Below are 25863 nucleotides of genomic sequence, written 5' to 3'. Positions count from 1 at the left end.
TCTGACAGTATTCAGACAGTGTTATAGAGAGAGGTTCATAAGCCATACACAGGCTAGGCTACGGCTCTGACAGTATTCAGACGGTGTTATAGAGAGAGGTTCATAAGCCATACACAGGCTAGGCTACGGCTCTGACAGTATTCAGACAGAGTTATAGAGAGAGGTTCATAAGCCATACACAGGCTAGGCTATGGCTCTGCCAGTATTCAGACAGAGTTTTATAAAAGGCTGCCATCCTTTGAGAGATGGAGAAACGGGGAGGAATTCAAGCAAAGCCACATTACAGGATTTCACACAGTAGCAAACAGACCACAAACTCATTTCATGGAGGACAGAGTGTCTGCAGGTTTTTGCCCCAACCCTCGTTCTTGCTGGAGGAATTAAGGTCCCTAATTAGTAAGGATCTCCCTTCATCTGGTTGTCTAGGTTTTAATTGAATTGGGAAAAAACAAAAACACACAGACACTCGACCCTCGGTAGAATACAGGAGGCTGCAGCTGAATGGACGTGGGTACTGTAGAATACAGGAGGCTGCAGCTGAATGGACGTGGGTACTGTAGAATACAGGAGGCTGTAGCTGAATGGACCTGGATACTGTAGAATACAGGAGGCTGTAGCTGAATGGACGTGGGTACTGTAGAATACAGGAGGCTGTAGCTGAATGGACGTGGGTACTGTAGAATACAGGAGGCTGTAGCTGAATGGACGTGGGTACTGTAGAATACAGGAGGCTGTAGCTGAATGGACGTGGGTACTGTAGAATACAGGAGGCTGTAGCTGAATGGACCTGGGTACTGTAGAATACAGGAGGCTGTAGCTGAATGGACCTGGGTACTGTAGAATACAGGAGGCTGTAGCTGAATGGACGTGGGTACTGTAGAATACAGGAGGCTGTAGCTGAATGGACGTGGGTACTGTAGAATACAGGAGGCTGTAGCTGAATGGACGTGGGTACTGTAGAATACAGGAGGCTGTAGCTGAATGGACCTGGGTACTGTAGAATACAGGAGGCTGCAGCTGAATGGACGTGGGTACTGTAGAATACAGGAGGCTGTAGCTGAATGGACCTGGATACTGTAGAATACAGGAGGCTGTAGCTGAATGGACGTGGGTACTGTAGAATACAGGAGGCTGTAGCTGAATGGACGTGGGTACTGTAGAATACAGGAGGCTGTAGCTGAATGGACCTGGTACTGTAGAATACAGGAGGCTGTAGCTGAATGGACGTGGGTACTGTAGAATACAGGAGGCTGTAGCTGTGTTACCTACAGTATACTGTAGAAACAGGAGGCTGTAGCTGTGTTAGCTACAGTATACTGTAGAAACAGGAGGCTGTAGCTGTGTTAGCTACAGTATACTGTAGAAACAGGAGGCTGTAGCTGTGTTACCTACAGTATACTGTAGAAACAGGAGGCTGTAGCTGTGTTAGCTACAGTATACTGTAGAAACAGGAGGCTGTAGCTGTGTTAGCTACAGTATACTGTAGAAACAGGAGGCTGTAGCTGTGTTAGCTACAGTATACTGTAGAATACAGGAGGCTGTAGCTGTGTTAGCTACAGTGTACTGTAGAAACAGGAGGCTGTAGCTGTGTTAGCTACAGTATACTGTAGAAACAGGAGGCTGTAGCTGTGTTAGCTACAGTATACTGTAGAAACAGGAGGCTGTAGCTGTGTTAGCTACAGTATACTGTAGAAACAGGAGGCTGTAGCTGTGTTAGCTACAGTATACTGTAAATCACTCTCAGGCAGGTGATTCCAGTATTCTGAATTCCAGGGTAGTATGAGTGTAAACAATGATACTGCATAAACATAATATATATGTATTGCAGAAACAACATTGTCTGAGCACATAACACACCTCCTCCTCTCTCTCCCCTCTCTGTTTTCTCTCTCTCTCTCTCTATCCTCCTCTCTCTCCATCCCTCTCTCTCTCCATCTCTCACCCTACCTCTCTCTCCCTCTCTCTGTTTTCATTTCTCTCTCCATCCCCCACTCTCCCCCTCTCCATCCATCAATCTCCCCCTCTCCATCCATCAATCTCCCCCTCTCCATCCATCAATCCCCCCTCTCCATCCCTCACTCTCCCCCTCTGTTTTTCTCTCTCCATCCCTCACTCCCCCTCTCCATCTCTCACTCTCCCCCTCTGTTTTTCTCTCTCCATCCCTCACTTTCCCCCTCTCCATCCCTCACTCTCCCCCTCTGTTTTTCTCTCTCCATCCCTCACTCTTCCCCTCTCCATCCCTCACTCTCCCCCTCTGTTTTTCTCTCTCCATCCCTCACTCTCCCCCTCTCCATCTCTCACTCTCCCCCTCTGTTTTTCTCTCTCCATCCCTCACGCTTCCCCTCTCCATCCCTCACTCTCCCCCTCTGTTTTTCTCTCTCCATCCCTCACTCTCCCCCTCTCCATCTCTCACTCTCCCCCTCTGTTTTTCTCTCTCCATCCCTCACTCTTCCCCTCTCCATCCCTCACTCTCCCCCTCTGTTTTTCTCTCTCCATCCCTCTCTCCTCCTCTCCATCTCTCATCTTTCCAGGAAATATAAACTCATTCTGAGAAAATATATTCATATATGAAGTTTAAATGCATTTCTTATCAATAATGTCTTTAGTAAAACTCAATAAAATGTTCAAAATCCAAGGTGTGGTGGCCACCGAAAACATCTCTCCTTTGTTAAAAAAAAGTTCCTCTTTCTTTCTTTCGCTCTCTTTCTCGTGTTCCGATTGGGGGAAACAGTCGACCAACAATTTTGCAGTCAAAACAGGAAACAGGAAGCTGTGAGCAGGAAGCTGGAGGTGCTGCTGTGTGTGACGCATTCTGTGGTCCCCCTCAGAGGTGGCTCTCTGATTCGCTCCTGTCCGAGGTTCCATTGGTTCCGTGGGTCCCGTTCTCCATTGGAAAGCAGGACAGGGCCAGACCGTGGACGGTCAGGTTACTCTCGTTCAGTCTCCTGACGCGGAATGTCTCATAGTGGATGTTGTGGGTCACGTCCTTCAGGTCCTGCAGGTGGGACCTTTAAGGACACACAGACAAACACAAAAACACTCATTTATTTGCATGTTTATTTGTGTAAATAGGTTAAAATATACAATGTTGTAGACAAAAACACAAACAGCATCAGGGCAGATAGATGAAGGATAGACAGCTGAACAACAGAGGATTAAGGATAGACAGCTGAACAACAGAGGATTAAGGATAGACAGCTGAACAACAGAGGATTAAGGATAGACAGCTGAACAACAGAGGATTAAGGATAGACAGCTGAACAACAGAGGATTAAGGATAGACAGCTGAACAACAGAGGATTAAGGATAGACAGCTGAACAACAGAGGATTAAGGATAGACAGCTGAACAACAGAGGATTAAGGATAGACAGCTGAACAACAGAGGATTAAGGATAGACAGCTGAACAACAGAGGATTAAGGATAGACAGCTGAACAACAGAGGATTAAGGATAGACAGCTGAACAACAGAGGATTAAGGATAGACAGCTGAACAACAGAGGATTAAGGATAGACAGCTGAACAACAGAGGATTAAGGATAGACAGCTGAACAACAGAGGATTAAGGATAGACAGCTGAACAACAGAGGATTAAGGATAGACAGCTGAACAACAGAGGATTAAGGATAGACAGCTGAACAACAGAGGATTAAGGAGAGACAGCTGAACAACAGAGGATTAAGGATAGACAGCTGAACAACAGAGGATTAAGGATAGACAGCTGAACAACAGAGGATTAAGGATAGACAGCTGAACAACAGAGGATTAAGGATAGACAGCTGAACAACAGAGGATTAAGGATAGACAGCTGAACAACAGAGGATTAAGGATAGACAGCTGAACAACAGAGGATTAAGGATAGACAGCTGAACAACAGAGGATTAAGGATAGACAGCTGAACAACAGAGGATTAAGGATAGACAGCTGAACAACAGAGGATTAAGGATAGACAGCTGAACAACAGAGGATTAAGGATAGACAGCTGAACAACAGAGGATTAAGGATAGACAGCTGAACAACAGAGGATTAAGGATAGACAGCTGAACAACAGAGGATTAAGGATAGACAGCTGAACAACAGAGGATTAAGGATAGACAGCTGAACAACAGAGGATTAAGGAGAGACAGCTGAACAACAGAGGATTAAGGATAGACAGCTGAACAACAGAGGATTAAGGATAGACAGCTGAACAACAGAGGATTAAGGATAGACAGCTGAACAACAGAGGATTAAGGATAGACAGCTGAACAACAGAGGATTAAGGATAGACAGCTGAACAACAGAGGATTAAGGATAGACAGCTGAACAACAGAGGATTAAGGATAGACAGCTGAACAACAGAGGATTAAGGATAGACAGCTGAACAACAGAGGATTAAGGATAGACAGCTGAACAACAGAGGATTAAGGATAGACAGCTGAACAACAGAGGATTAAGGATAGACAGCTGAACAACAGAGGATTAAGGATAGACAGCTGAACAACAGAGGATTAAGGATAGACAGCTGAACAACAGAGGATTAAGGATAGACAGCTGAACAACAGAGGATTAAGGATAGACAGCTGAACAACAGAGGATTAAGGATAGACAGCTGAACAACAGAGGATTAAGGATAGACAGCTGAACAACAGAGGATTAAGGATAGACAGCTGAACAACAGAGGATTAAGGATAGACAGCTGAACAACAGAGGATTAAGGATAGACAGCTGATATGATGAATGACAGACAGCTGAACAACAGAGGATTAAGGATAGACAGCTGAACAACAGAGGATTAAGGATAGACAGCTGAACAACAGAGGATTAAGGATAGACAGCTGAACAACAGAGGATTAAGGATAGACAGCTGAACAACAGAGGATTAAGGATAGACAGCTGAACAACAGAGGATTAAGGATAGACAGCTGAACAACAGAGGATTAAGGATAGACAGCTGAACAACAGAGGATTAAGGATAGACAGCTGAACAACAGAGGATTAAGGATAGACAGCTGAACAACAGAGGATTAAGGAGAGACAGCTGAACAACAGAGGATTAAGGAGAGACAGCTGAACAACAGAGGATTAAGGATAGACAGCTGAACAACAGAGGATTAAGGATAGACAGCTGAACAACAGAGGATTAAGGATAGACAGCTGAACAACAGAGGATTAAGGATAGACAGCTGAACAACAGAGGATGAAGGATAGACAGCTGAACAACAGAGGATTAAGGATAGACAGCTGAACAACAGAGGATTAAGGATAGACAGCTGAACAACAGAGGATTAAGGATAGACAGCTGAACAACAGAGGATTAAGGATAGACAGCTGAACAACAGAGGATTAAGGATAGACAGCTGAACAACAGAGGATTAAGGATAGACAGCTGAACAACAGAGGATTAAGGATAGACAGCTGAACAACAGAGGATTAAGGATAGACAGCTGAACAACAGAGGATTAAGGATAGACAGCTGAACAACAGAGGATTAAGGATAGACAGCTGAACAACAGAGGATTAAGGATAGACAGCTGAACAACAGAGGATTAAGGATAGACAGCTGAACAACAGAGGATTAAGGATAGACAGCTGAACAACAGAGGATTAAGGATAGACAGCTGAACAACAGAGGATTAAGGATAGACAGCTGAACAACAGAGGATTAAGGATAGACAGCTGAACAACAGAGGATTAAGGATAGACAGCTGATATGAAGGATGATGAAGGATAGACAGCTGAAATGATGAAGGACAGACAGCTGAACAACAGAGGATTAAGGATAGACAGCTGAATGAAGGATGATGGACAGACAGCTGATATGATGAAGGGCAGACAGCTGATATGAAGGATGATGAAGGATAGACAGCTGAAATGATGAAGGACAGACAGCTGATATGATGAAGTATAGACAGCTGATATGAGGAAGGATAGACAGCTGATATGATGAAGGACAGACAGCTGATATGATGGATGATGAAGGATAGACAGCTTATATGATGAAGGACAGACAGCTGATATGATGAAGGACAGACAGCTGATATGATGGATGATGAAGGACAGACAGCTGATATGATGGATGATGAAGGACAGACAGCTGATATGATGAAGGATAGACAGCTGATATGATGAAGGACAGACAGCTGATATGATGAAGGATAGACAGCTGATATGATGAAGGACAGACAGCTGATATGATGAAGGATAGACAGCTGATATGATGGATGATGAAGGATAGACAGCTGATATGATGGATGATGAAGGACAGACAGCTGATATGATGGATGATGAAGGACAGACAGCTGATATGATGAAGGACAAACAGCTGATATGATGAATGATAGACAGCTGATATAATGGATGATGAAGGACAGACAGCTGATATGATGAAGGACAAACAGCTGATATGATGAATGATAGACAGCTGATATAATGGATGATGAAGGACAGACAGCTGATATGATGAAGGACAGACAGCTGATAAGATGGATGATGAAGGACAGACAGCTGATATGATGGATGATGAAGGACAGACAGCTGATATGATGAAGGACAGACAGCTGATAAGATGGATGATGAAGGACAGACAGCTGATATGATGGATGATGAAGGACAGACAGCTGATATGATGGATGATGAAGGATAGACAGCTGATATGATGGATGATGAAGGACAGACAGCTGATATGATGAAGGACAAACAGCTGATATGATGAATGATAGACAGCTGATATAATGGATGATGAAGGACTGACAGCTGATATGATGAAGGATAGACAGCTGATATGATGAAGGACAGACAGCTGATATGATGAAGGATAGACAGCTGATATGATGGATGATGAAGGATAGACAGCTGAAATGATGGATGATGAAGGACAGACAGCTGATATGATGGATGATGAAGGACAGACAGCTGATATGATGAAGGACAAACAGCTGATATGATGAATGATGAAGGACAGACAGCTGATATGATGAAGGACAGACAGCTGATATGATGGATGATGAAGGACAGACAGCTGATATGATGGATGATGAAGGATAGACAGCTGATATGATGGATGATGAAGGACAGACAGCTGATATGATGAAGGACAGACAGCTGATATGATGGATGATGAAGGACAGACAGCTGATATGATGGATGATGAAGGATAGACAGCTGATATGATGGATGATGAAGGACAGACAGCTGATATGATGGATGATGAAGGACAGACAGCTGATATAATGGATGATGAAGGATAGACAGCTGATATGATGGATGATGAAGGACAGACAGCTGATATGATGAAGGACAGACAGCTGATATGATGGATGATGAAGGACAGACAGCTGATATGATGGATGATGAAGGACAGACAGCTGATATGATGAAGGACAAACAGCTGATATGATGAATGATAGACAGCTGATATAATGGATGATGAAGGACAGACAGCTGATATGATGAAGGACAGACAGCTGATATGATGGATGATGAAGGATAGACAGCTGATATGATGGATGATGAAGGACAGACAGCTGATATGATGAAGGACAGACAGCTGATATGATGGATGATGAAGGACAGACAGCTGATATGATGGATGATGAAGGACAGACAGCTGATATGATGGATGATGAAGGACAGACAGCTGATATGATGGATGATGAAGGATAGACAACTGATATGATGGATGATGAAGGACAGACAGCTGATATGATGAAGGACAAACAGCTGATATGATGAATGATAGACAGCTGATATAATGGATGATGAAGGACAGACAGCTGATATGATGAAGGACAGACAGCTGATAAGATGGATGATGAAGGACAGACAGCTGATATGATGGATGATGAAGGACAGACAGCTGATATGATGAAGGACAGACAGCTGATAAGATGGATGATGAAGGACAGACAGCTGATATGATGGATGATGAAGGACAGACAGCTGATATGATGGATGATGAAGGATAGACAGCTGATATGATGGATGATGAAGGACAGACAGCTGATATGATGAAGGACAAACAGCTAATATGATGAATGATAGACAGCTGATATGATGGATGATGAAGGACAGACAGCTGATATGATGAAGGACAGACAGCTGATATGATGAAGGACAAACAGCTGATATGATGAATGATAGACAGCTGATATGATGGATGATGAAGGACAGACAGCTGATATGATGAAGGACAAACAGCTGATATGATGAATGATAGACAGCTGATATGATGAAGGATAGACAGCTGATATGATGAAGGATAGACAGCTGATATGATGAAGGATAGACAGCTGATATAATGGATGATGAAGGATAGACAGCTGATAAGATGAAGGACAAACAGCTGATATAATGGATGATGAAGGACAGACAGCTGATATGATGGATGATGAAGGACAGACAGCTGATATGATGAAGGATAGACAGCTGATAAGAGGATGATGAAGGATAGACAGCTGATATAATGGATGATGAAGGATAGACAGCTGATATGATGAAGGATAGACAGCTGATAAGAGGATGATGAAGGATAGACAGCTGATATAATGGATGATGAAGGACAGACAGCTGATATGATGAAGGATAGACAGCTGATAAGAGGATGATGAAGGATAGACAGCTGATATAATGGATGATGAAGGATAGACAGCTGATATGATGAAGGATAGACAACTGAACAACAGATGATGGAGGCTTGGACCTCTAGACCACCCCAGGCAGCATGTGTGTGTACATGTGGTCCAGAGGCAGAGGCCTGGACCTCTAGACCACCCCAACTAGCATGCGTGTGTACATATATGTGTGGGGTGAGTGGTTGTATGTGTAACTGGAACTCACCTAATCAGCAGGTCTCTCAAGTTGGTAAACTCACAATGTGCCACGTTTTCAACTATGGACAGACAGAATAGAACAGACTGATTAAAACAGGTTAAAACCAGTCATTGCACCACATCCATGGAACACCAGCCCTTTGTCTCTCTTTCTCTCTCTCTCTCTCAATTCAATGTCAATTTAAGGGATTTATTGTCATTGAGTAACATATGTTTACATTGCCAAAGCAAGTGAAATAGATAATAAACTAAAGTGAAATAAACAATAAAAAATGTACAGTAAACATTACATTCCAAACGAATAAAGACTTTAAATCTCTCTCTCTCTCTCTCTCTCTGTCTCTCTCTCTCTCTCTCTGTCTCTCTCTCTGTCTCTCTCTCTCTCTCTCTCTCTCTCTCTCTCTCTCTCTCAGTCTCTCTCTCTCTCTGTCTGTCTCTCTCTCTCTCTCTCTCTCTCTCTCAGTCTCTCTCTCTCTCTCTCTCAGTCTCTCTCTCTCTCTCTCTCTCTCTTGTAACACGTCTGCTTCCTGCTCTGCAACTTCCTCATTACTAACACTAGAGGGCAGTAGAGCACATGACTCCAGAATGAAACTGCATTGGGATATGATGTTTTATTTAACCTGGCCTGTCAGTTAAGAACCAATTCTTATTTAATAATGACGTCCTTCACCGGCCAAACCCTCTCTCCTAACCCGGACGACGCTGGGCCAATGGTGCGCCGCCCTATGGGACTTCTGGTCACGGCCGGTTGTGATACAGCCCGGGATCAAACCGGGGTCTGTAGTGACGCCTCTAGCACTGCGGGGCAGTGCGTTAGACCGCTGCCCCACTCGGGAGCCCTATATGTGGTTAATTTTATGGACAACAGTGCTGCATATACCAGCATCATAGTATTATTATTACTACTACTCATTATGCATATACCAGCATCATATTATTATTATTACTACTACTCATTATGCATATTATTATTACTACTACTCATTATGCATATTATTATTACTACTCATTATGCATATTATTATTACTACTACTCATTATGCATATTATTATTACTACTACTCATTATGCATATTATTATTATTACTACTACTCATTATGCATATTATTATTACTACTCATTATGCATATTATTATTACTACTACTCATTATGCATATTATTATTACTACTACTCATTATGCATATTATTATTACTACTCATTACGCATATTATTATTACTACTACTCATTATGCATATTATTATTACTACTACTCATTATGCATTTTATTACTACTAATCATTATGCATATTATTACCACTACTACTCATTATGCATAGTATTATTACTACTCATTATGCATATTATTATTACTACTACTCATTATGCATATTATTATTATTACTACTACTCATTATGCATTTTATTACTACTAATCATTATGCATATTATTACCACTACTACTCATTATGCATAGTATTATTACTACTCATTATGCATATTATTATTACTACTACTCATTATGCATATTATTACTATTACTACTCATTATGCACATTATTATTACTACTACTCATTATGCATATTATTACTAGTACTACTCATTATGCATATTATTATTACTACTCATTATGCATATTATTACTACTACTCATTATGCATATTATTACTACTACTCATTATGCATATTATTAGTAATAATCCCAGTCAATGTCCACTCTATGATTCAGGCATAGTATTAGTAATAATCCCAGTCAATCTCCACTCTATGATTTAGGCATATTATTAGTAATAATCCCAGTCAATCTCCACTCTATGATTTAGGCATATTATTAGTAATAATCCCAGTCAATCTCCACTCTATGATTTAGGCATATTATTAGTAATAATCCCAGTCAATCTCCACTCTATGATTTAGGCATATTATTAGTAATAATCCCAGTCAATCTCCACTCTATGATTCAGGCATATTATTAGTAATAATCCCAGTCAATGTCCACTCTATGATTCAGGCATATTATTAGTAATAATCCCAGTCAATGTCCACTCTATGATTTAGTCATATTATTAGTAATAATCCCAGTCAATGTGTACTCTATGATTTAGGCATATTATTAGTAATAATCCCAGTCATTCTCCACTCTATGATTCAGGCATATTATTAGTAATAATCCCAGTCAATCTCCACTCTATGATTTAGGCATATTATTAGTAATAATCCCAGTCAATCTCCACTCTATGATTTAGGCATATTATTAGTAATAATCCCAGTCAATCTCCACTCTGTGATTTAGACATATTATTAGTAATAATCCCAGTCAATGTCCACTCTGTGATTTAGGCATATTATTAGTAATAATCCCAGTCAATGTCCACTCTATGATTCAGGCATATTATTAGTAATAATCCCAGTCAATGTCCACTCTATGATTTAGGCATATTATTAGTAATAATCTCAGTCAATGTCCACTCTATGATTTAGGCATATTATTAGTAATAATCCCAGTCAATGTCCACTCTATGATTTAGGCATATTATTAGTAATAATCCCAGTCAATGTCCACTCTATGATTTAGGCATATTATTAGTAATAATCCCAGTCAATCTCCACTCTATGATTTAGGCATATTATTAGTAATAATCCCAGTCAATGTCCACTCTGTGATTTAGGCATATTATTAGTAATAATCCCAGTCAATCTCCACTCTATGATTCAGGTTGTGTGTATAAATATGGAAAATAAACTCAAAACATGAAACACATCATCCGTAATAATGTAAACACACTGGCTCTCTATGATAATGTATTAATAATGTAAACACACTGGCTCTCTATGATAATGTATTAATAATGTAAACACACTGGCTCTCTATGATAATGTATTAATAATGTAAACACACTGGCTCTCTATGATAATGTATTAATAATGTAAACACACTGGCTCTCTATGATAATGTATTAATAATGTAAACACACTGGCTCTCTATGATAATGTGTTGATCATGTAAACACACTGGCTCTCTATGATAATGTATCGATCATGTAAACACACTGGCTCTCTATGATAATGTGTTAATAATGTAAACACACTGGCTCTCTATGATAATGTATTGATCATGTAAACACACTGGCTCTCTATGATAATGTGTTAATAATGTAAACACACTGGCTCTCTATGATAATGTATTGATCATGTAAACACACTGGCTCTCTATGATAATGTGTTAATAATGTAAACACACTGGCTCTCTATGATAATGTATTGATCATGTAAACACACTGGCCCTCTATGATAATGTGTTAATAATGTAAACACACTGGCTCTCTATGATAATGTGTTGATCATGTAAACACACTGGCTCTCTATGATAATGTGTTGATCATGTAAACACACTGGCTCTCTATGATAATGTATTGATCATGTAAACACACTGGCTCTCTATGATAATGTGTTGATCATGTAAACACACTGGCTCTCTATGATAATGTATTGATCATGTAAACACACTGGCTCTCTATGATAATGTGTTGATCATGTAAAACACACTGGCTCTCTATGATAATGTGTTGATCATGTAAAACACACTGGCTCTCTATGATAATGTGTTGATCATGTAAACACACTGGCCCTCTATGATAATGTGTTGATCATGTAAACACACTGGCCCTCTATGATAATGTGTTGATCATGTAAACACACTGGCTCTCTATGATAATGTGTTGATCATGTAAACACACTGGCTCTCTATGATAATGTGTTGATCATGTAAACACACTGGCTCTCTATGATAATGTGTTGATCATGTAAACACACTGGCTCTCTATGATAATGTATTGATCATGTAAACACACTGGCTCTCTATGATAATGTGTTGATCATGTAAACACACTGGCTCTCTATGATAATGTGTTGATCATGTAAACACACTGGCTCTCTATGATAATGTGTTGATCATGTAAACACACTGGCTCTCTATGATAATGTATTGATCATGTAAACACACAGGCTCTCTATGATAATGTGTTGATCATGTAAACACACTGGCTCTCTATGATAATGTGTTGATCATGTAAACACACTGGCTCTCTATGATAATGTGTTGATCATGTAAACACACTGGCTCTCTATGATAATGTGTTGATCATGTAAACACACTGGCTCTCTATGATAATGTGTTGATCATGTAAACACACTGGCTCTCTATGATAATGTGTTGATCATGTAAACACACTGGCTCTCTATGATAATGTGTTGATCATGTAAACACACTGGCTCTCTATGATAATGTGTTGATCATGTAAACACACTGGTCCTCTATGATAATGTGTTGATCATGTAAACACACTGGCTCTCTATGATAATGTGTTGATCATGTAAACACACTGGCTCTCTATGATAATGTGTTGATCATGTAAACACACTGGCTCTCTATGATAATGTATTGATCATGTAAACACACTGGCTCTCTATGATAATGTGTTAATAATGTAAACACACTGGCTCTCTATGATAATGTATTGATCATGTAAACACACTGGCTCTCTATGATAATGTGTTAATAATGTAAACACACTGGCTCTCTATGATAATGTATTGATCATGTAAACACACTGGCCCTCTATGATAATGTGTTAATAATGTAAACACACTGGCTCTCTATGATAATGTGTTGATCATGTAAACACACTGGCTCTCTATGATAATGTGTTGATCATGTAAACACACTGGCTCTCTATGATAATGTATTGATCATGTAAACACACTGGCTCTCTATGATAATGTGTTGATCATGTAAACACACTGGCTCTCTATGATAATGTATTGATCATGTAAACACACTGGCTCTCTATGATAATGTGTTGATCATGTAAAACACACTGGCTCTCTATGATAATGTGTTGATCATGTAAAACACACTGGCTCTCTATGATAATGTGTTGATCATGTAAACACACTGGCCCTCTATGATAATGTGTTGATCATGTAAACACACTGGCCCTCTATGATAATGTGTTGATCATGTAAACACACTGGCTCTCTATGATAATGTGTTGATCATGTAAACACACTGGCTCTCTATGATAATGTGTTGATCATGTAAACACACTGGCTCTCTATGATAATGTGTTGATCATGTAAACACACTGGCTCTCTATGATAATGTATTGATCATGTAAACACACTGGCTCTCTATGATAATGTGTTGATCATGTAAACACACTGGCTCTCTATGATAATGTGTTGATCATGTAAACACACTGGCTCTCTATGATAATGTGTTGATCATGTAAACACACTGGCTCTCTATGATAATGTATTGATCATGTAAACACACTGGCTCTCTATGATAATGTGTTGATCATGTAAACACACTGGCTCTCTATGATAATGTGTTGATCATGTAAACACACTGGCTCTCTATGATAATGTGTTGATCATGTAAACACACTGGCTCTCTATGATAATGTGTTGATCATGTAAACACACTGGCTCTCTATGATAATGTGTTGATCATGTAAACACACTGGCTCTCTATGATAATGTGTTGATCATGTAAACACACTGGCTCTCTATGATAATGTGTTGATCATGTAAACACACTGGCTCTCTATGATAATGTGTTGATCATGTAAACACACTGGCCCTCTATGATAATGTGTTGATCATGTAAACACACTGGCTCTCTATGATAATGTGTTGATCATGTAAACACACTGGCTCTCTATGATAATGTGTTGATCATGTAAACACACTGGCTCTCTATGATAATGTGTTGATCATGTAAACACACTGGCTCTCTATGATAATGTATTAATAATGTAAACACACTGGCTCTCTATGATAATGTGTTGATCATGTAAACACACTGGCTCTCTATGATAATGTGTTGATCATGTAAACACACTGGCTCTCTATGATAATGTATTGATCATGTAAACACACTGGCTCTCTATGATAATGTGTTGATCATGTAAACACACTGGCTCTCTATGATAATGTGTTGATCATGTAAACACACTGGCTCTCTATGATAATGTGTTGATCATGTAAACACACTGGCTCTCTATGATAATGTGTTGATCATGTAAACACACTGGCTCTCTATGATAATGTGTTGATCATGTAAACACACTGGCTCTCTATGATAATGTATTGATCATGTAAACACACTGGCTCTCTATGATAATGTGTTGATCATGTAAACACACTGGCTCTCTATGATAATGTGTTGATCATGTAAACACACTGGCTCTCTATGATAATGTGTTGATCATGTAAACACACTGGCCCTCTATGATAATGTGTTGATCATGTAAACACACTGGCCCTCTATGATAATGTGTTGATCATGTAAACACACTCTCCCTCTGTGATAATGTATTTATAATGTAAACACACTCTCCCTCTATGATAACGTATTTATAATGTAAACACACTCAACCTCTATGATAATGTATTTATAATGTAAACACACTCTCCCTCTATGATAATGTATTTATAATGTAAACACACTCTCCCTCTATGATAACGTATTTATAATGTAAACACACTCAACCTCTATGATAATGTATTTATAATGTAAACACACTCTCCCTCTATGATAATGTATTAATAATGTAAACACACTCACCCTCTATGATGCCCCATTTGGTTTTCCTGCCCAGGACCTTGTTCCCGTTTACCTGGTGTTCCTTGTCTGTCCCCACCACCGCAAACGGAATGTTTTCCTGCACACAGAATACCAGGAGAGGGGAAAGGTAAGAGAGGAGTACCAGAAGAGGACCAGACAGGGGAAAGGTAAGAGGGGAGTACCAGGAGAGGGTGAAGGTAAGAGAGGAGTACCAGGAGAGGACCAGACAGGGGAAAGGTAAGAGAGGAGTACCAGGAGAGGACCAGACAGGGGAAAGGTAAGAGGGGAGTACCAGGAGAGGGTGAAGGTAAGAGAGGAGTACCAGGAGAGGACCAGACAGGGGAAAGGTAAGAGAGGAGTACCAGGAGAGGACCAGACAGGGGAAAGGTAAGAGAGGAGTACCAGGAGAGGACCAGACAGGGGAAAGGTAAGAGAGGAGTACCAGGAGAGGACCAGACAGGGGAAAGGTAAGAGAGGAGTACCAGGAGAGGACCAGACAGGGGAAAGGTAAGAGAGGAGTACCAGGAGAGGAGTACCAGGAGAGGACCAGACAGGGGAAAGGTAAGAGAGGAGTACCAGGAGAGGACCAGACAGGGGAAAGGTAAGAGAGGAGTACCAGGAGAGGGGAAAGGTAAGAGAGGAGTACCAGGAGAGGACCAGACTGGGGAAAGGTAAGAGAGGAGTACCAGGAGAGGAGTACCAGGAGAGGACCAGACAGGGGAAAGGTAAGAGAGGAGTACCAGGAGAGGACCAGACAGGGGAAAGGTAAGAGAGGAGTACCAGGAGAGGGGAAAGGTAAGAGAGGAGTACCAGGAGAGGACCAGACAGGGGAAAGGTAAGAGAGGAGTACCAGGAGAGGAGTACCAGGAGAGGACCAGACAGGGGAAAGGTAAGAGAGGAGTACCAGGAGAGGACCAGACAGGGGAAAGGTAAGAGAGGAGTACCAGGAGAGGACCAGACAGGGGAAAGGTAAGAGAGGAGTACCAGGAGAGGACCAGACAGGGGAAAGGTAAGAGAGGAGTACCAGGAGAGGACCAGACAGGGGAAAGGTAAGAGAGGAGTACCAGGAGAGGACCAGACAGGGGAAAGGTAAGAGAGGAGTACCAGGAGAGGACCAGACAGGGGAAAGGTAAGAGAGGAGTACCAGGAGAGGAGTACCAGGAGAGGACCAGACAGGGGAAAGGTAAGAGAGGAGTACCAGGAGAGGACCAGACAGGGGAAAGGTAAGAGAGGAGTACCAGGAGAGGGGAAAGGTAAGAGAGGAGTACCAGGAGAGGACCAGACAGGGGAAAGGTAAGAGAGGAGTACCAGGAGAGGAGTACCAGGAGAGGACCAGACAGGGGAAAGGTAAGAGAGGAGTACCAGGAGAGGACCAGACAGGGGAAAGGTAAGAGAGGAGTACCAGGAGAGGGGAAAGGTAAGAGAGGAGTACCAGGAGAGGACCAGACAGGGGAAAGGTAAGAGAGGAGTACCAGGAGAGGAGTACCAGGAGAGGACCAGACAGGGGAAAGGTAAGAGAGGAGTACCAGGAGAGGACCAGACAGGGGAAAGGTAAGAGAGGAGTACCAGGAGAGGACCAGACAGGGGAAAGGTAAGAGAGGAGTACCAGGAGAGGACCAGACAGGGGAAAGGTAAGAGAGGAGTACCAGGAGAGGACCAGACAGGGGAAAGGTAAGAGAGGAGTACCAGGAGAGGACCAGACAGGGGAAAGGTAAGAGAGGAGTACTAGGAGAGGGGAAAGGTAAGAGAGGAGTACCAGGAGAGGGTGAAGGTAAGAGAGGAGTACCAGGAGAGGGTGAAGGTAAGAGAGTTGTACCAGGAGAGGACCAGACAGGGGAAAGGTAAGAGAGGAGTACCAGGAGAGGGTGAAGGTAAGAGAGGAGTACCAGGAGAGTAACAGGAGAGGACCAGACAGGGGAAAGGTAAGAGAGGAGTACCAGGAGAGGAGTACCAGGAGAGGACCAGACAGGGGAAAGGTAAGAGAGGAGTACCAGGAGAGGAGTACCAGGAGAGGACCAGACAGGGGAAAGGTACGAGGGGAGTACCAGGAGAGGAGTACCAGGAGAGGACCAGACAGGGGAAAGGTAAGAGAGGAGTACCAGGAGAGGAGTACCAGGAGAGGACCAGACAGGGGAAAGGTAAGAGAGGAGTACCAGGAGAGGAGTACCAGGAGAGGAGTACCAGGAGAGGACCAGACAGGGGAAAGGTACGAGGGGAGTACCAGGAGAGGACCAGACAGGGGAAAGGTACGAGGGGAGTACCAGGAGAGGATGACCAGGAGAGGACCAGACAGGGGAAAGGTAAGAGAGGAGTACCAGGAGAGGAGTACCAGGAGAGGAACAGACAGGGGAAAGGTAAGAGGGGAGTACCAGGAGAGGAGTACCAGGAGAGGAGTACCAGGAGAGGATCAGACAGGGGAAAGGTAAGAGAGGAGTACCAGGAGAGGAGTACCAGGAGAGGAGTACCAGGAGAGGATCAGACAGGGGAAAGGTAAGAGAGGAGTACCAGGAGAGGAGTACCAGGAGAGGAGTACCAGGAGAGGAGTACCAGGAGAGGATCAGACAGGGGAAAGGTAAGAGAGGAGTACCAGGAGAGGAGTACCAGGAGAGGGGAAAGGTAAGAGAGGAGTACCAGGAGAGGAGTTGACACCAAACCCTGGTCCCAGAACTATACTGTTGTGTGCTTTGGCCAGTGAGTTCCTTTGACTATCGCTGCCAAACTGCTTTCAAGTGTGACTTGTAAAATGTGTGTGTGTGTGTGTGTGTGTGTGTGTGTGTGTGTGTGTGTGTGTGTGTGTGTGTGTGTGTGTGTGTGTGTGTGTGCGTCTGTGTGTGTCTCACCCTGATCTTGTCGTTGAGTATCCTGTCCTCTGGATCTTCGTCGTACTCAGTCTGAGGGTAGACTCGGATCCCATTGGCCTTCAGGTCCTGTCTTATCTACACAGGGGTCAGATGGCAGGGGTTACAGGGGTCATTCAGAGGTCATGAGGTCAACATGATGACACAGATGTGTACATGCTACTATTGTGTACGGGTGTCCCTGTTCCTGGATTACCCTCCTGTAGGTTTTAACTCCAACCCTGTTCCTGGAGAACTACCCTCCTGTAGGTTTGAACTCCAACCCTGTTCCTGGAGATACCCTCCTGTAAGGTTTTAACTCCAACCCTGTTCCTGGAGAGCTACCCTCCTGTAGGCTTTAACTCCAACCCTGTTCCTGGAGAACTACCCTCCTGTAGGTTTACACAGGGCTCTCTTACCCTGTTCCTGGAGATTCCCTCCTGTAAGGTTTTAACTCCAACCCTGTTCCTGGAGAGATACCCTCCTGTAGGTTTTAACTCCAACCCTGTTCCTGGAGAGATACCCTCCTGTGGGTTTTAACTCCAACCCTGTTCCTGGAGAACTACCCTCCTGTAGGTTTTAACTCCAACCCTGTTCCTGGAGAGCTACCCTCCTGTAGGTTTTAACTCCAACCCTGTTCCTGGAGAACTACCCTCCTGTAGGTTTACACAGGGCTCTCTCACCCTGTTCCTGGAGATACCCTCTTGTAAGGTTTTAACTCCAACCCTGTTCCTGGAGAGATACCCTCCTGTAGGTTTTAACTCCAACCCTGTTCCTGGAGAGATACCCTCCTGTAGGTTTTAACTCCAACCCTGTTCCTGGAGAGATACCCTCCTGTAGGTTTTAACTCCAACCCTGTTCCTGGAGAGCTACCCTCCTGTAGGCTTTAACTCCAACCCTGTTCCTGGAGAACTACCCTCCTGTAGGTTTACACAGGGCTCTCTTACCCTGTTCCTGGAGATTCCCTCCTGTAAGGTTTTAACTCCAACCCTGTTCCTGGAGAGATACCCTCCTGTAGGTTTTAACTCCAACCCTGTTCCTGGAGAGATACCCTCCTGTGGGTTTTAACTCCAACCCTGTTCCTGGAGAACTACCCTCCTGTAGGTTTTAACTCCAACCCTGTTCCTGGAGAGCTACCCTCCTGTAGGTTTTAACTCCAACCCTGTTCCTGGAGAACTACCCTCCTGTAGGTTTACACAGGGCTCTCTCACCCTGTTCCTGGAGATACCCTCTTGTAAGGTTTTAACTCCAACCCTGTTCCTGGAGAGATACCCTCCTGTAGGTTTTAACTCCAACCCTGTTCCTGGAGAGATACCCTCCTGTAGGTTTTAACTCCAACCCCGTTCCTGGAGAGATACCCTCCTGTAGGTTTTAACTCCAACCCTGTTCCTGGAGCTAAATGTTAGAATTAAACAGCTATTGCCAACTCAATGTGTATCAGAATCAGGAGGGTAGGTAGATCTCCAGAACAGGGCTGTAGAGCCCTGGTATAAACCTACAGGAGGTTAGGTAGATCTCCAGAACAGGGTTGTAGAGCCCTGGTATAAACCTACAGGAGGTTAGGTAGATCTCCAGAACAGGGCTGTAGAGCCCTGGTATAAACCTACAGGAGGTTAGGTAGATCTCCAGAACAGGGCTGTAGAGCCCTGGTATAAACCTACAGGAGGGTAGGTAGATCTCCGTAACAGGGTTGTAGAGCCCTGGTATAAACCTACAGGAGGGTAGGTAGATCTCCAGAACAGGGTTGTAGAGCCCTGGTATAAACCTACAGGAGGGTAGGGAGATCTCCACAACAGGGTTGTAGAGCCCTGGTATAAACCTACAGGAGGGTAGGTAGATCTCCAGAACAGGGCTGTAGAGCCCTGGTATAAACCTACAGGAGGTTAGGTAGATCTCCAGAACAGGGCTGTAGAGCCCTGGTATAAACCTACAGGAGGTTAGGTAGATCTCCAGAACAGGGCTGTAGAGCCCTGGTATAAACCTACAGGAGGGTAGGTAGATCTCCGTAACAGGGTTGTAGAGCCCTGGTATAAACCTACAGGAGGGTAGGTAGATCTCCAGAACAGGGTTGTAGAGCCCTGGTATAAACCTACAGGAGGGTAGGGAGATCTCCACAACAGGGTTGTAGAGCCCTGGTATAAACCTACAGGAGGGTAGGTAGATCTCCAGAACAGGGTTGTAGAGCCCTGGTATAAACCTACAGGAGGGTAGGTAGATCTCCAGAACAGGGCTGTAGAGCCCTGGTATAAACTTACAGGAGGGTAGGTAGATCTCCAGAACAGGGTTGTAGAGCCCTGGTATAAACCTACAGGAGGGTAGGTAGATCTCCAGAACAGGGCTGTAGAGCCCTGGTATAAACCTACAGGAGGGTAGGTAGATCTCCAGAACAGGAACAGGGTTGTAGAGCCCTGGTGTAAACCTACTATAGTGTATGAGTGATAGATATGTTATAACCTAATGAATCTTCCATGGTCCTAGTCTCTAGACTCTCTCCCCCAGACTATCATCCCTACTCTCCTTCAAGAGACGGATTAGTTTACATCCAGACTTGGACGCTTGCCATGACCATCTCCCTCCCCCTCTCCCCCCCTCTCTCTCCCTCTTTCCCATCTCTCTCTGTATCTCTCTCCCTCTGTCTCTCCTCCCTCTCTGTCTCTCTCTCGTTATCTTTCTCTTTCCCTGTTCTACTTTCTTTTTCTACCTAACTATGAAAGTATAAGTTAGCTGCTGCTATCACTAGCTCTTGCTCTCTCTATCTTCTCTATATCTGTGTCCTCTCTCCTTCTCTCTCTGTCTCTCCTCTCTCCCTCCTTCTTCCTCTCTCTCTCTCTCTCCTCCCTCTACGTCTCTCTGTCTCTCCTCACTCCCTCCTTCTCTCTCTCTATCATGGACCTCTGCACCTCTCCCAGCTCATGGCCCTTGAGCAATTTTAAATCTCCACTCAATCTTCTGAAGCTCATCTGTAAACACTTCCCTATCTTCATCTCCACACACTCTTTCTATCTCCCTGTGCTCTCTCTCTCTCTCTCTCTCTCTCTCTCTCTTCTCTCTCTCGCTCTCTCAATCTTTTGAAGCATCTGTAAACACCACTAAATCTCCTCTACACACTTAGAATCTCTTTCTCCTCTCTCAATTCTCTCCCTCCTTCTTCTCTCTCATCTATAAACACATGTCCATCTCCTCCATACTCTCAGTGTGGTTGTCATTCCATTCCAGTGTAGATAGATCCTCCAACATTCCTCTCTAAAGTCAGTTGATGTGTATCTGTTTTAACTTGGTATTAAGGCAGGAGGTGGTTGTCCTCAGGTCGAGTCTGTCAGACAGTAGGTACAGTACGTTCCTCTCACCCTCAGGTCGAGTCTGTCAGACAGTAGGTACAGTACGTTCCTCTCACCCTCAGGTCGAGTCTGTCAGACAGTAGGTACAGTACGTTCCTCTCACCCTCAGGTCGAGTCTGTCAGACAGTAGGTACAGTACGTTCCTCTCACCCTCAGGTCGAGTCTGTCAGACAGTAGGTACAGTACGTTCCTCTCACCCTCTGTTTAAACTCTTGTCTCTCCTCCATGGTGAGTGTGTCTGCCTTAGCGATGATCGGTACGATGCTGACTATCTTCCCCAGCCTCTTCATGAACTCCACGTCTATGGGACGTAACCTACAGGGAACAGAAACAACACAAACAAATGTTAGTCCCAGCCCTGTACCCTCAGTCCCAGCCCTGTACCCTCAGTCCCAGCCCTGTACCCTCAGTCCCAGCCCTGTACTCTAGCCCCGGCCATGTCCAGTTCCAGCACCCTCAGCCTTGCCCAGCCTCAGCCCCAGCACCCTAGACCTAACTGGACTGGGGTAGGGAGAACTAACTGGACTGGGGTAAGAAGAACTAACTGGACTGGGGTAGTGAGAACTAACTGGACTGGGGTAGTGAGAACTAACTGGACTGGGGTAGGCAGAACTAACTGGACTGGGGTAGGGAGAACTAACTGGACTGGGGTAAGAAGAACTAACTGGACTGCGGTAGGGAGAACTAACTGGACTGGGGTAAGAAGAACTAACTGGACTGGGGTAGGGAGAACTAACTGGACTGGGGTAGGTAGAACTAACTGGACTGGGGTAGGGAGAACTAACTGGACTGGGGTAGGCAGAACTAACTGGACTGGGGTAGGCAGAACTAACTGGACTGGGGTAGGGAGAACTAACTGGACTGGGGTAAGAAGAACTAACTGGACTGGGGTAGGGAGAACTAACTGGACTGGGGTAGGGAGAACTAACTGGACTGGGGTAGGGAGAACTAACTGGACTGGGGTAAGGAGAACTAACTGGACTGGGGTAGGGAGAACTAACTGGACTGGGGTAAGGGGAACTAACTGGACTGGGGTAGGGAGAACTAACTGGACTGGGGTAGGTAGAACTAACTGGACTGGGGTAGGGAGAACTAACTGGACTGGGGTAGGGAGAACTAACTGGACTGGGGTAAGGGGAACTAACTGGACTGGGGTAGGGGGAGTTAACTGGACTGGGGTAGGGAGAACTAACTGGACTGGGGTAAGGAGAACTAACTGGACTGGGGTAGGGAGAACTAACTGGACTGGGGTAAGAAGAACTAACTGGACTGGGGTAGGGGGAGTTAACTGGACTGGGGTAGGGAGAACTAACTGGACTGGGGTATGGGGAGTTAACTGGACTCGGGTAGGGAGAACTAACTGGACTGGGGTAGGGGGAGTTAACTGGACTGGGGTAAGGAGAACTAACTGGACTGGGGTAGGGAGAACTAACTGGACTGGGGTAAGAAGAACTAACTGGACTGGGGTAGGGGGAGTTAACTGGACTGGGGTAGGGGGAGTTAACTGGACTGGGGTAGGGGGAGTTAACTGGACTGGGGTAAGAAGAACTAACTGGACTGGGGTAGGGGGAGTTAACTGGACTGGGGTAGGGAGAACTAACTGGACTGGGGTAGGGAGAACTAACTGGACTGGGGTAGGGAGAACTAACCGGACTGGGGTAGGGAGAACTAACTAGACTGGGGTAGGGAGAACTAACTGGACTGGGGTAGGGAGAACTAACTGGACTGGGGTAGGGAGAACTAACCGGACTGGGGTAGGGAGAACTAACCAGACTGGAGTAGGGAGAACTAACCGGACTGGGTTAGGGAGAACTAACTGGACTGGGGTAGGGAGAACTAACTGGACTGGGGTAGGGGGAGTTAACTGGACTGGGGTAAGAAGAACTAACTGGACTGGGGTAGGGAGAACTAACTGGACTGGGGTAGGGAGAACTAACCGGACTGGGGTAGGGAGAACTAACTAGACTGGGGTAGGGAGAACTAACTGGACTGGGGTAGGGAGAACTAACTGGACTGGGGTAGGGAGAACTAACTGGACTGGGGTAGGGGGAGTTAACTGGACTGGGGTAAGGAGAACTAACTGGACTGGGGTAGGGAGAACTAACTGGACTGGGGTAAGAAGAACTAACTGGACTGGGGTAGGGGGAGTTAACTGGACTGGGGTAGGGGGAGTTAACTGGACTGGGGTAAGAAGAACTAACTGGACTGGGGTAGGGGGAGTTAACTGGACTGGGGTAGGGAGAACTAACTGGACTGGGGTAGGGAGAACTAACTGGACTGGGGTAGGGAGAACTAACCGGACTGGGGTAGGGAGAACTAACTAGACTGGGGTAGGGAGAACTAACTGGACTGGGGTAGGGAGAACTAACTGGACTGGGGTAGGGGGAGTTAACTGGACTGCGTAAGGAGAACTAACTAGACTGGGGTAGGGAGAACTAACTGGACTGGGGTAGGGAGAACTAACCGGACTGGGGTAGGGAGAACTAACCAGACTGGAGTAGGGAGAACTAACCGGACTGGGTTAGGGAGAACTAACTGGACTCGGGTAGGGAGAACTAACTGGACTGGGGTAGGGGGAGTTAACTGGACTGGGGTAAGAAGAACTAACTGGACTGGGGTAGGGAGAACTAACTGGACTGGGGTAGGGAGAACTAACCGGACTGGGGTAGGGAGAACTAACTAGACTGGGGTAGGGAGAACTAACTGGACTGGGGTAGGGAGAACTAACTGGACTGGGGTAGGGGGAGTTAACTGGACTGCGTAAGGAGAACTAACTAGACTGGGGTAGGGAGAACTAACTGGACTGGGGTAGGGAGAACTAACCGGACTGGGGTAGGGAGAACTAACCAGACTGGAGTAGGGAGAACTAACCGGACTGGGTTAGGGAGAACTAACTGGACTGGGGTAGGGAGAACTAACTGGACTGGGGTAGGGAGAACTAACTGGACTGGGGTAGGGAGAACTAACCAGACTGGAGTAGGGAGAACTAACTAGACTGGGTTAGGGAGAACTAACTGGACTGGGTTAGGGAGAACTAACTGGACTGGGGTAGGGAGAACTAACTGGACTGGGGTAGGGAGAACTAACCGGACTGGGGTAGGGAGAACTAACTGGACAGGGGTAAGGAGAACTAACTGGACTCGGGTAAGGAGAACTAACTGGACTGGGGTAAGGAGAACTAACTGGACTGGGGTAAAGAGAACTAACTAGACTGGGGTACGGAGAACTAACTAAACTGGACTAGGGTAGTTAAGGTATAGTAACAGTTAGCTGAAATCTGATCAGACAGGCTATTCATAAGGTATAGAATAGAGATCTGCTGGAGAAGTCATAGGAAGTGATGTCAGAGGAAGTGACGTGAGGGTTCTCACCAGTGTCCGGTGGCAGGCAGGAAGTAGACACAGCAGTGGACGCGTGTGTCAGGGATCCTCGGCTTCCTGTTGACGTACAACTCTTCTTTCAGGTACCTCTCATACTGCTCATTAACATAACTCACTATAGGCTCCCAACTAGAGGAGAGAGGAGAGGAGGAGGGGGGGGGGGGGGGGGGGGGGGGGAGGGGTGGAGGGGGAGAGGAGGGTGGTGGGGGGGGGGGGTGGCGAGAGAAGAAGAGAGAGGCAAGAGGATGAGTGGTAAAAACAACAACTGCACAACACATTTAAGGCTGTTAGTTAAAATATAATTTTGGTTGGAAAAGGTAAATGAATTGAACAAGAAATCAATAAAATGATGAGCTATATAATTATCCCCTATAAAAGTCCCACTGAAACAGTCATAAATAACTGCTGTTAACATAGTATGAAGCATAACAACAGGTGAGTAACTGAATCAGCCTGAAAACAGATGGGCTGTAATGCTGAAACTTCCCCGAAAGGTGATTTCAAAAGTAATCTCTCTTTCACCTCCCTCCACCTCTCCCTCCATCTCTCTCCCTCCATCTCTCTCCCTCCATCTCTCTCCCTCCATCTCTCTCCCTCCATCTCTCTCCCTCATCTCTCTTCCTCATCTCTCATCCTCCCTCCATCTCTCCCTCCATCTCTCTCCCTCCATCTCTCTCCCTCCATCTCTCTCCCTCATCTCTCTTCCTCATCTCTCATCCTCCCTCCATCTCTCCCTCCATCTCTCTCCCTCCATCTCTCTCCCTCCATCTCTCTCCCTCATCTCTCTCCCTCCATCTCTCTCCCTCATCTCTCTTTCTCATCTCTCTTCCTCCCTCCATCTCTCTCCCTCCATCTCTCTCCCTCATCTCTCTTCCTCCCTCCATCT

General features: G+C 44.6%; 1 protein-coding gene across 4 annotated transcripts in view; it reads right to left on the bottom strand.

The window, feature by feature from the left end:
• Positions 1-2454: 2454 nt before the first annotated feature.
• LOC118937800 (neuronal-specific septin-3-like) overlaps positions 2455-25863 on the bottom strand; it is a 79492-nt gene continuing 56083 nt past the window's right edge. For 3 of the 4 annotated variants that reach the window (XM_036939364.1, XM_036939365.1, XM_036939363.1), the window contains 6 exons: positions 24969-25106; positions 21795-21912; positions 18263-18358; positions 15423-15519; positions 8817-8868; positions 2455-3008 (listed from right to left, as the gene is read on the bottom strand). In XM_036939364.1, the coding sequence (XP_036795259.1) occupies positions 2825-3008; positions 8817-8868; positions 15423-15519; positions 18263-18358; positions 21795-21912; positions 24969-25106 (685 nt within the window). In that variant the 3' untranslated portion in view covers positions 2455-2824. The remainder of the gene's footprint in view (positions 3009-8816; positions 8869-15422; positions 15520-18262; positions 18359-21794; positions 21913-24968; positions 25107-25863) is intronic. The other variant, XM_036939362.1, reaches the window with a different exon arrangement.

This window comes from Oncorhynchus mykiss, chromosome 12 (genome assembly GCF_013265735.2).
Source record: "Oncorhynchus mykiss isolate Arlee chromosome 12, USDA_OmykA_1.1, whole genome shotgun sequence".
Classification (NCBI taxonomy): domain Eukaryota; kingdom Metazoa; phylum Chordata; class Actinopteri; order Salmoniformes; family Salmonidae; genus Oncorhynchus; species Oncorhynchus mykiss.
The sequence above is the reverse complement of the archived record's forward strand: the minus strand, read 5'-3'. Positions and strand labels throughout refer to the sequence as shown.